The 11,663-nt window shown below is 47.1% G+C and overlaps 1 protein-coding gene across 6 annotated transcripts; it reads right to left on the minus strand.

Annotated features, from left to right (window-relative positions):
- Positions 1 to 956: 956 nt before the first annotated feature.
- GJB6 (gap junction protein beta 6) lies at positions 957 to 11,287 on the minus strand. 6 transcript variants are annotated; one of them, XM_055360169.2, is made up of 4 exons: positions 11,149 to 11,286; positions 9,638 to 9,747; positions 8,525 to 8,694; positions 957 to 2,488 (listed from the first exon to the last, which is right to left on the minus strand). In XM_055360169.2, exon 4 carries the CDS (start codon positions 2,471 to 2,473, stop codon positions 1,688 to 1,690), a length of 786 nt encoding a protein of 261 aa, XP_055216144.1. In that variant the 5' UTR covers positions 2,474 to 2,488; positions 8,525 to 8,694; positions 9,638 to 9,747; positions 11,149 to 11,286; the 3' UTR covers positions 957 to 1,687. The 6 variants fall into 6 exon arrangements, with proteins under 6 accessions (XP_055216144.1, XP_055216146.1, XP_055216143.1 ...); XM_055360171.2 differs by having other exon boundaries at positions 9,638 to 9,753; XM_055360168.2 differs by lacking the exon at positions 9,638 to 9,747 and adding an exon at positions 9,806 to 10,124.
- Positions 11,288 to 11,663: the final 376 nt, after the last annotated feature.

Consider the following 11,663-nt stretch of genomic DNA (forward strand, 5'->3'; position numbering starts at 1 on the left):
TAAAAATTAGCCGGGCATGGTGGCACACGCCTGTAATCCCAGCTACTTGGGAAGCTGAGGCATGAGAATCGCTTGAACCTGGGAGGCAGAGGTTGCAGTGAGCCAAGATTGTGCCACTACACTCCAGCCTGGGCTACAGAGTGAGGCTCTGTCTCAAAAAATAAAAATAAAAATAAAAATAAATAAATAAAATAAAAAGAAAGGAACATCCCAGGAAAAGCAGGGATTATGAATGCCAACTTGATTGGTTTAGTGTGATGATGAAATTGTGATTTTGCTTTAAAAGCTTAGTCGTTGGTTTTTATAGATTGGTACTAAAATATTTATGACTGAAATATTTTGGGGTTTGCTTTAGACTAAAGAAAATGAGAAGAGTATTTTTGTTTCTCTGGAGCAAGTTTTTGAAGGAGGTCCTGGAGGAATCAGCATGCCACACCAAGCCCACATCTGTGTTCATCATTTACTGGATGTCCCTGTGGGTGGTGTATCATGCTATGTCTCTTTAGGAGTGAGTTCACGGGTGTGCCATTGCTCCCAGCAGTCATCAGTCTGCACCTGCCTCACCCACACCCATACTAATGGCATCTGTGTCCAATCTGGAAATCCTTGGGGGGAAAGAGGTTTCCCACCTCTGGGTGCTAATCTGTGGGTGCTTTTCTCAGTCACATGGGATGAAGGCTTAAGACTTCCCTAACCTCCTCTCTTTCTGGGATGAACTAACCCTGAGGACATCATCCTAGTGTCGTACAAGTGGCCCCCTCCAAGCTGAGTGCTCTGTAGGCTGCTAAACTTAGCCTCTGCCCATTTGCAGGGAGGGTGCAAGTATCCTTGTTGAAGTTCCAGGCCCCTCCACCCACAGTAACTGGTGGCCTTCCCAGCAAAAGCACCCAACCGACCCATCATACCACGAGGGTTGGCAGCAAGCTGCCCAGATGCAACAGAAACCACAAGGCATGTGAAGGCTTAAGCAATGGGGACGAGTTTTATTGAGGCAATCACATCCACATTTCAGTTGTTTGCAATGATTGGCAAATGGATGAGTTAAAAAAGCCTTCTGCTTCCACACTGTTCCGTCTACATTCAGAAAGCAGTAAAAATATATTGTGCAATGAACACTTTCCACCTTAAGCGTATCATGACAGTTGACAAATTTGCCAACAGACAATGCAAAACAATATTTACAAGATAGACCCTTTGTAAGTTCCAAATTTAGATACTTGTGGTGTAATTCTAAAACTAACATCGCATGTTTTTCCAGGTAAGGAAGACCAGTCATTATAAAAATACTTTATATAAATTCAAAGTCAGAACTAAAAACATCCAAGCCTATAAAAATATCTTTTCCTAATAAAAGTATCAATTTCTGGATAAATGTTCCTTATCAACAACAGTTATATAAATTTTCAGAAAGTACCCACTTTGTCAGAGTCCACTTAAAAGGAACCTGTCAAAGTGACTGCAATGCTCCTTTGTCAAGCAGTCTCTTGTTTTCAGAGATGGACCACATATTTGATTACGTTGTGTATGAATGGAGCAAGTATCCTACAAAAAGTTAACTCAAGTGTCTATTTATTATGAAAGTCATTTACAAACTCTTCAGGCTACAGAAGCAACTTTCAAGTTGGTATTGCCTTCTGGAGAAGACAGAAGTCTCCTTATGACGCAGCTACATTTTACCTTGAAATGTTTAGCTTGGGAAACCTGTGATTGCATTTTGACCACTATCTGAAATCAGCTCATTCATTTCATTCTGCTTACTCTCCTTTAGGGCATGATTGGGGTGATTTTTTTGCGTCTGTGCTCTCTTTGATCTCCTAAAACATACTTTCAGCAGCAGGTAGCACAACTCTGCCACGTTAAGCAGCATGCAAATCACAGACGCAGAAATCATAAAAATAGTAAACACGGTCTTCTCTGTTGGCCTAGAAATAAAGCAGTCAACAAGGTTGGGGCAGGGGTCAATCCCACATTTCAACACCCAGGGAAGGTGGTACCCATTGTAAAGGAAGTAAAACACATACATAAAGGCTGCTTCAAAGATGATTCGGAAAAAGATGCTGCTGGTGTACGTCCACCACAGCGACCCCTCTATCCGAACCTTCTGCTTTTTAATGTCCTCTATGTCTTTGAAATCATTCCTCTTCTCTCCTCGCCTGAACTTGCGAGTGGTTTCGTGCCTGTAGTAGGCCACATGCATGGCCACCAGCAGCGCTGGGGTGGAGACGAAGATCAGCTGGAGGGCCCACAGCCGGATGTGGGACACTGGGAAAAAGTGGTCGTAGCACACATTTTTGCATCCCGGTTGCAGTGTGTTGCAGACGAAGTCCTCTTGCTCGTCACCCCACACTTCCTGGGCAGCCACCACGAGGATCATGACTCGGAAAATAAAGATGACTGTGATCCACACCTTCCCGATGCTGGTGGAGTGTTTGTTGACACCCCCGATGAAAGTGTGCAGGGTCCCCCAATCCATTGCGCCGGTTTATCCCTTAACAGACAAAAGTGGGCAAAGGTTTATTAGTGGAAGAGGCCTTGGGAAAGTGACACAGTGATATTACAGACTGAAGCCAACTTTATTTTAAGGTAGGCTGTGATATTTTACAACTTCAACTCCCTGCCCTGCTAGTCTGAGGTTTTCTGAAAAGGAATGCCCACCCTGAAAGCATTCTCATGTTTGGCCAGGTGTGGTGGCTCACGCCTGGAAACCCAGCACTTTGGGAGGCAGAGGCGGGCAGATCATGAGGTCAGGAGATCGAGACCATCCTGGCTAACAAGGTGAAACCCCATCTCTACTAAAAATATGAAAAAAAAATTAGCCTGGCGTGGTGGTGGCCACCTGTAGTCCCAGCTACTTGGGAGGCTGAGGCAGGAGAATCGCGTGAACCAGGGAGGTGGAGCTTGCAGTGAGCCGAGATTGCACCACTGCACCCCAGCCTGGGTGACAGAGCGAGACTCTGTCTCGAAAAAAAAAAAAATTATCATGTTTTTGGTCAGAAACAACTTTTTGGAAGAGGGGTTAGGATCATCTTGATTCAACTAAATTCAGATCATATATTAGATTGCTGTTTGCATTAATCCAGGAACACAGGTAAACGAATTCATTTCCAAGCTCCCTTTTAATCACTGTCTGATCCGTTACACCAGATTGGCTTTCTCCTAGGGCTCACCGAGCTTCTACAGTAGATTTTATTCATTAAATAGCTTATTCAGGGGGAAAAAACTTTCATTGGAATGACATATTCTAGTTTACCCAACAGACTAAGAAGGGAAAAAACAAAATACTTATTAGCTTACTTTATACAATATATTTATACTTAATTCTAGCTTGAATAACATCATCTGCCATACTCATGTGTTCTTAGGAAATCTACTATTGTCAACTACTGAGAAAGCCTCTTCTAAAAGAGATTCACAATCTTTTATAAAGATTGCTCCATTGTTCTCCAACATATCTGCAGTATAACCAAGCCCACGTTGGCTTTGCCTCCCCAGCGGGTCCTGTTTGAGCCAGGGGCAGCCGAGGAGGGGATCTGCTGCCCTTGCCACCCAGTGCCTCCTTCCCTGTTAATGCACTGATTCTCTATCCCGAGAGAAAAAGGACTTCTTTACAGCTATGGACACTTTTGCTATAATTCAAACAGCTGCCTTCTTAGCCTATACTGCCACAGAAGACTATAGAATTGGTCAGCATTCTCCTTTGAAAAATAAAAGGAGGTATCATGGACCCTTTGAAAATTTTCAGAAAATAAAAGACCTCTCCCCAGAGTAATTCACTCAGGCATTTTTTTTTACAGGCTGTCGGGGCATGAGGGAGTCACCAAAGTCCTTCTTTTCACCGGTCTTAGACTTTCTTATCCCTGAGTGGGTGAGGGACACCTGTCAGCCTTCCCTTCTCAGGCCAGCCCCCTGGACCTCACACTCTGGCCCACACACCTGCCCCTCTGCATTACGCTGGCTGCACTTGGAAGCAGTGGGGTAAATGGAGGCAGCCTCTCCCCACCCAGGAGTGCCTTGGCGTCAGAGTGGGGTGCTACTGTGTGCCCCAAGGCAGCATCTTTTGTAGACTTAGAAAGTCAGCAGACCTGTTGGAAAAGTCCGACTCCTAGTTCAGTTGGCTTTCTGAGAAATTGTTTTTTTTTGCCCTTGGTTGGGTATTAATATTAAGCAACAATTCTCCATTTCCTCCTCCCCAGCCCCTAGCAACCACCATTCTACTTTCTGCGTCTATGATTTTGACTGCTCTACAGTCCTCATATAAGTAGAAATCCACAGCACTTGTCTTTTTGGAACTGGCTTATTTCACTCAGCATAATGTCCTCGAGGTTCATCCATGTTGCTGCATGTGACAGGATTTCCTTATTTTGGAGGCTGAATACTATTCCACCGTATGGATGCTCCCATTTTGTTTACCCATTCATCCATCAATGGACACTGGGTTGCTTCCAGCTTTTGGCTGTTGTAACACTACTGCAAGTGAAGGTATACTACTATTTTTTCAAGACCCTGCTTTCAAGTCTCTTAGGTACCTAGATGTGGGATTGCTGGATCTCATGGTTATTCTATGTTCAATTCTTTAAGCATTTCCACAGGAGAGCAGAATATTATTATTCAGAATGAAAAGAGGGGCCCAATTCCTGGAGAAGGGCAAATATCTTGATTTTTAAAATAAGAGAAAATGTATATGTGTGAACTGGGGGACTTTCTGTTGAGCCCCCAGCAACATTCTAAAACAGTGTCATTAAACTTCTTGTTAAGAGTTCCGTGATAGCAACTATGGCAACGGCAATGGCACCGAGTCTTGGAATCACAGTGGTCTTTGTTGCCGCCTCTCCTATCATTGGGGGGTTGTATTTTCATGATTCCTTCAATAACTGCAGCCTAGCACTTTACTTCAGGAATATCAGTATTCCTTAGGAGGAACATCCTTATCAGCGGGACATCAGCGCCACAGCACAAGGTTGCGAGAAAGAGACTGAGGCTCAGGCTGTGTGAAGGGAACAGAGTGCTGGGCTCCCCGGGCAGCCCACATTGGAAGGGTGGGCTCTTTCCATGTTTCAGGAAAGACCTGGCCCTCGGGGGCGCATCAACAGGTGTGTGGACAGATGGAAGAGGCTGGAGGTTACCTCGCAGCCGAGAGAACAGAACAAACACTAGCTTGAGGAAGACGCTGAGGCACAGGGCAGCAACCCTGGAATGTGAAACAGAGGATTCAATGCCTGCGTGGATCTAGGACTAAGAACTGGATCTGACACTCAGCATTAACAGAAAGCCAGGTTTTTGCTTTTAAGCCAGGTTTTTCTTAAAAAAAAAAAAAAAGAAAATTGAAATGGGCTACCCTTCAAACCGTGTTTTCTCATCCCTTGAAGCATTTCATCAGAGGCTGTGTGAGTGTCTGCTGGGGTAATGCACAGGGGACTCCTCTAGGAGCCCTGGTCCCAGCGTTCCATAATTAAAGTGTATGTACTAATGCCTCCCTTTCATATACAACATATTTCACAGCCAAAAGAGATGGCCAATGTCCACAGTAAATGCAGCTCCATTTAAAAAGCTCATGTTAAATGATATGATTTGTAAAATTAATTTTATTCTCAGATGAAAGACATAATACATTTTCCTAATTGTTGATGTTCTATCTCAAAAGCATTTCAAAATGTGACCAGTGAGGAGCAAGAAATTTGTACGTCTTGATGTTTAAACATATTTTACAGCAGCTGTTCACCTATGGGGTCAGTCCTGTTTATTTATAAAATGAAGACGTTTTCTTATTAACCAAGAAACACCTCCCATTGAAATTTGGTCAACAAAATGCCCAATCAGCAAGAGTTTGATTTATCAAAAAATGGTTCACATTTTCTCCAACACTTCAAAGTCCATAGAATTTAACCTCCCCAGCAGGTGAGACAGCTGTGTTCTCTCGGTTCTCTAGCCCGTGGCCTGCCTGAACAACGGCACCACGTGGTCCCCTGTGGTCCAACCTTCTAGGAAGTAAACAGATCAGGGAGCCAGAGGGGGACATGGCCTGGATGATTCTGAGAGGCTAAAGTCACAGAAAAGGTCAAGAGGTCACAATTCCCCCCCAGGAACACTGGTCCACGCTTTCTAGAAGCAGGGTCCCTGATCTCTGCAGCTTTGGGCTTCTCCCTGTTTTTTTTCTAAAAACAGGGACAATTATAAGGGCAGTAGCTTTTTAAATTTCTTTGGATTTTTTGGGGTCCCCAAGCCACACGCTCTGAGGGTGTTCTATCAACATGGAAAAACTGAACAGAATATAATCTGTTTTACAATGCGCGCTTCACAATGCCGGTACTAAAAATTGGCAATCCACCTATGCCTTTAAAGGAAGAAAAGTAAAGGAGATGCCGACCTTGCTGAGAAAAATGAGGTTAAATCCAATACAAGTGTGTCTAACTCCCCGGTCACTCAGGACAGTCTCCTGGTTCAGAGTGTCCTCCTGCAAGAGCCACAAAGGCCCTGTTATTCCTAACAGCAGAAGTGATCCAAGGGAGAAGCTGTGTCCTCTCTCCGAACCTGCCCGGTCCTGAGTGGGCTGCCCCTGGGTGCTCAGTGACCCTGAGCTGGTGTTTCCCAACTGAGACAGTGAGACAGTGGCTCTTTCCATTCTTTTCCAGGTTGTGTCACACCTGAGGGGCTCACCAACCAGCCCCGGGGATCTGCCGTGCGTATCATTCTCTGCAGGCCAACAGCCAGGGAGAGGAGAGCTCCCCTCGCAAGTGTCAAGAGATAGGCCAGGGTGATGGGTCAGCTGCGGGTTATCAAGCCCCCAAATTTCCAGCACGTTGCTGCCATTACTGGCCAGGCCTGGCTGCCCCAGGAGACGCTCCCATTTAAGGAGCTGTGGGAGGATGGCGGTAAACGCAGGAGACTCAGCAAGTTTTAAGGAGGACTCAACTCCACTGACTGCTCCTGTCCTGACTTTGGTGGGTGGACAGGGTGGGTGGACAGACTGCAGAGGGGCCCAGAGGAAGGATGTTGGGGGTTGGGGGTGGCAAAGAAAGCGCCAGCCCCCAGGTTCTCCCTTGTAAAAACACATAACCACAGGGCATAATCTTTCACAAACCCTCTTGGTTGGAGATTTGAAGGCTATTTCAATTAGTGAAGTCGTCACTAATTTCAAATTACTTTCCAAAATCATCGCATCCACTGGGACCATTTGCAACTGTAGTAAAAAAAGTACCTCTTTCCTCTCCTGCTTCTGGAGGGCTGGAGCCAAGGGGAGGAGCTTTTTCAATACAAAGTGAAATATTAACTCTTTCTTCGGAAACTAGAGAGGTTCATTTTAACTGATGCCTCTCTGGCTGTCTTTTAAGGAAAGAATAGATACGCTTAGCTTCTGCAGTCTTCAACTTCTAAGAATGTGATTACATTTAAACTTAAAAAGGTAAACTGTGTTCGGTTTTGTAGTAAATGTAATCATAGTAAAGAACTCGATGCTGTATTCTTTTTTTTTTTTTTTTGAGATGGAGTCTAGCTCTGTTGCCCAAGCTGGAGTACCGTGGCACGATCTCGGCTCACTGCAAGCTCCGCCTCCCGGGTTCACGCCATTCTCCCGCCTCAGCCTCTCTGAGCAGCTGGGACTACAGGCGCCCGCCACCAAGCCCGGCTAATTTTTTGTATTTTTAGTAGAGACGGGGTTTCACCGTCGTCTCGATCTCCTGACCTCGTGATCCGCCCCCCTTGGCCTCCCAAAGTGCTGGGATTACAAGCATGAGCCACCGCTCCCGGCCGATGCTATATTCTTGATACTAAAGCTCCAGTCTGAAATATCTAGCTCTAAAAATAAGTAAACCATGGACTTTACTTTTGAGGATCCACACAGCATTGTGAAGATAGGTTGTTCTTTCCTTTTACAATTCAAGTAATTTAGATCTATTGGCATTTGACTGCACTAATGAAATTTCTTGATTGTTTTAAAACTTCTTAGGAAATTAATCACAACTAGCTTATTTATCTATGCCACTATAATTTCACTAATGACAGAACCAAAACTAAAGCCCCCAAAGTTAGAGTGTAACCCCTCAGCATATTTTTCTAGATAGCTCTGTTCCCCTTTCAATGTCATTTAGCAAAAAAAAAAAAAAAAAAAAAAAAATTTTTTTTTTTTTTTTGAGACAGAGTCTTGCCCTGTTGCCCAGGGTGGAGTGCAATGGTGCAATCTCAGCTCACTGCAACATCTGCCTCCCCGGTTCTAGTGATTCTTGTGTTTCAGCCTCCTGAATAGCTGGGACTACAGGCATATGCCACCACACCTGGTTAATTTTTTTTTTTTTTTTAGTAGAGACAGGGTTTTGCCACCTTGGTCAGGCTGGTCTTGAACTCCTGACCTCAGCCTCGGCCTCCCAAAGTGTTGGGATTACAGGCGTGAGCCATCGCGCCTGGCCATCTAGGGAGTAGTTGATAGATCTGAGAACAGGAACATGTGCCTCCCAATTTCGAAGTTAGCTTTGGATAGTCGGGGAGTCTGCATAGATAAAAGGAAAACAATGTCAAAGCAAAACAAGCAAACCTGAGTCCTGTTTCCAACGACTGCCAGCGTTTCAGACCCAAAGAATGAGGGCAAGATCCCTGTGCGAGGGTTTCAGACCTCCTTCTCCTACCCCACTGGAGTGCCTAGAAGCCAATGGTGCACAGTGATGATACGAATGTCAATCTTTGCTCGGTCAGTGAGGATGTCGCCTGTTGAGGGAAAAATAGTAGCTGTTGCCATATTCCTTTAACTCCCCCCCGCCCCCCTCAATATGTCCCCTGAATAAACTTTGTGGGTAGTTTTTCTTCATTCCCAGAACTGTTATGAGGTAAGTTCAGAAATTGCCAGCTTCCTGATGCTCTATGCTCTGAACACACAAAATAATCAAAGGTGCTCTTTAGTAGGATCCTTTCCCTATCAAAATAACAGTAACACCCAATCAGAGGCCTCAAGCCCACTCCTTGAGCAAAACAAAAAGGGACAGGGGAGAGTTTGAGACACTGGCTACACCCTGATCCCCAAATCAGTGGTTTAAAAAAAATCTCAGGCTCTTTCTTCAATCAGGAAGAATAGATTTCTTTTGTCTCTAGAAATCTCAGGTCATCCAAAGGACAACCTGATAGTTGATTTTTAAATTTAGTGACAAAAAACTTCAGCAACTGTCCTGATAGAGTAACAGCTAGTGATAACAATGGGTCAGGGATTCATATATTTCAAAATTAACTCAATAAAAATGAAACGTTTCTGTCTGTGGAGTCTAGATGTAAAAATGGAAAACTCATGCAATTACATATGTTTCTTACATCATTTAAGAATTCAAAGAGTTAAAAATTAATTTCCATTAAGTTAAACTTTCCTTCTCTGGGTCTTGTTAGCAATATATGTTTGTTCATTCAAGCAAACCTGTGTCCTTTCCAAACACTTAAGCTCAACTAGATTTAAATGACCCTGGGAATAAAAATGGAGCAGGCCCTCTGGGGTTCCAGGTCTATGCTCATGCACTAAGCAACTAAAACAGAAATCATAACCTATGGCAGGTGGCCATTAGAAGGTTATGCCCTCACAGACCAAGAAGCTTGGGTCAGAAATTACTTTCCCACAATTTTATCCCATTTAACATTTAAACTAATGTATGCAAACTGCTCACAGCACCTGGAATATTCAAATTGAATTAAAGATGCATGAAGAGGGCGTACAAGTTAGAATTTTTCTTTCGTCATACAGAAATTGTTTAGCCAGATCTTCTGTACTTCTTTTCCTTCCTAACACTCAGAATTCAGAAGAGAAGACATAAGAAAAAAAGCATAAAGTCATCATTACCTGTATCAGAATTTGTTTAAAAAACAACCAGTGGGGCAGGTGAACTGACCAGCGTCTTCCCAGCTTTAGTCACTGCAGTGGCAATGAGGCGCTCTCCACACCCCCAGTTATGTGACAGGCTAGAGCCCTGGTGTTCTCTCTTCAGAACCCCCCTCTCCTCCTTGGCAAGCTTCAAGCAGCACCCCCAAAGACGCTGCTGGATCCAAACAACAGACAAAGCTCTCCACAGGGGCAGTTCTGAGCAGCACCCTGCAATTCTAAGGAGACTGCATGGGGGCAGGACATTTTCTTCTAGAACACTGGTTAGATTCTGCTAGAACTGGGGCAAGAAAATAGCTGTATGGCATAAAGTCTACTTGAGGGAAAAGAACAACCCGGCACGGTTACGTTCAATCAGACACTAAACAGAGTGCACGCCCACCCAGGGGACACTGAGGTCGCTGGGCCAGTGTTCCCGCCTGGTTGCAGGTCCCTAACCCCTCCGGGAGTGCAGAGCTGCACTCCGGGAGTGCAGAGTGTGCAGGCCACACTCACCCTGACCCGTCCTGCTCCCCAGGAAGGGAGGTCAGCCCCGTTTGCAAAACACAGGATGCCCGTGACACCGGAGACAGGTCTTCACCGACAGGAAGTGCCTTCTGGTGCCTGCACGTTTTAACTAAGATGTGTCGCCAATTACTTTTAATTACTGTCGTCCACGCTATTGTCATCAGCATTTCACAAGTTTCTCGGAAGCCCATCACGCAGCCCATACCCTGCGGTTCTCCGGGGACTTATGCATCGGCCCAAGCTGAGGGTTTGTCTGAACTGAAACCCGCATCCTAGACCTGGCTTTCTTTTCCCCAAATCCAAGGGGACACGCCGGTGACCCACAAAAGCTTAGAAAATCCAACATGCAGCAAATGAAACGGGGGAAAGGGGCACCGGCCCTCACTCTGGCCTCTTAGACACACGATATGAAACCTTCATAAAACCTGTTGTACAAGTCAAAGGGGACCACGCTGGGGTAAAAGTCAAACCAGTCCATCCTCGTTCCTCTGCGTACAGAGAGAGGGTCCAGCGCGGGCGGCGCCCACTGCCATCGGGCCGGGGCCGGGGCGCGCGGACAGGAGGGTGCGGATAGAGGCAGATCGGGGGCCCGGTCGCCCCACGTGCGGTCAGACACCCATCCCGGCCGCGCTCTGCCGGCTCTGATCCGGTGCCCGACAGGAGCGACAGGGGCGAGGTGGGGACCAGCCGCCGACCTCACCTGTTTTGTTTTCTTGGAGGAAATTCCTCCGCTGGGGGGCCGAGGTGGCACCGCCCGCTCGCCCCCCGCAAGACCCAGCCGGTCCGCGCCCGCTTACCTGCTCTGCGGCCGGCGGCCCTGGCGCGGGCTCTGCGCGGGGCGGCGCCCTTCGCTCCGGCTGGGCAGGCAGGTCGGGCTCGGGCGCCGCCGGCAGTCGGGCTCTCGTCGGGCTTCGGGTGAAGGCCCCGGCTCCCACCTGCTGCGCCTTTTAACCGCGCCCCACCCCGCCTCTGCCCTGACGCGGCTCGGGCGGGCTGCGGGAGGCGAGCGCTGTCACTCGACGAGCCCCCCGCCCCCACCTGCCCGGGGCGCATTAGCCGCTGGGCGCGGACCGTCCCCCTGAGGAGCAAGGAGTGCAGGACCGCGGCTGTGCCTCCGGGGGCCGGATGCGCAGAGCGGGGACCTTTTTCCCGTGGCGGGGGCGCAGGGTGGGGGACCCCTAAGAAGTGCACAGTGCGCGGGGCCCTCTTTCCGGCCCTTGGAGGGAACGGGGTACCGGGGATGCAGGGGGTAGGGCTCTCCCTCGGGAGCGCAGAGGGCGGGCCCAGCCCCCTCTGCACGGGTGCAGGTGTG

This window comes from Gorilla gorilla, chromosome 14, assembly GCF_029281585.2.
Source record: "Gorilla gorilla gorilla isolate KB3781 chromosome 14, NHGRI_mGorGor1-v2.1_pri, whole genome shotgun sequence".
Classification (NCBI taxonomy): domain Eukaryota; kingdom Metazoa; phylum Chordata; class Mammalia; order Primates; family Hominidae; genus Gorilla; species Gorilla gorilla.

Bases quoted from the DNA above. Each gene is read 5' to 3' on its own strand.
- GJB6 (XM_055360172.2), bottom strand. From the start codon at position 2,473: ATGGATTGGGGGACCCTGCACACTTTCATCGGGGGTGTCAACAAACAC.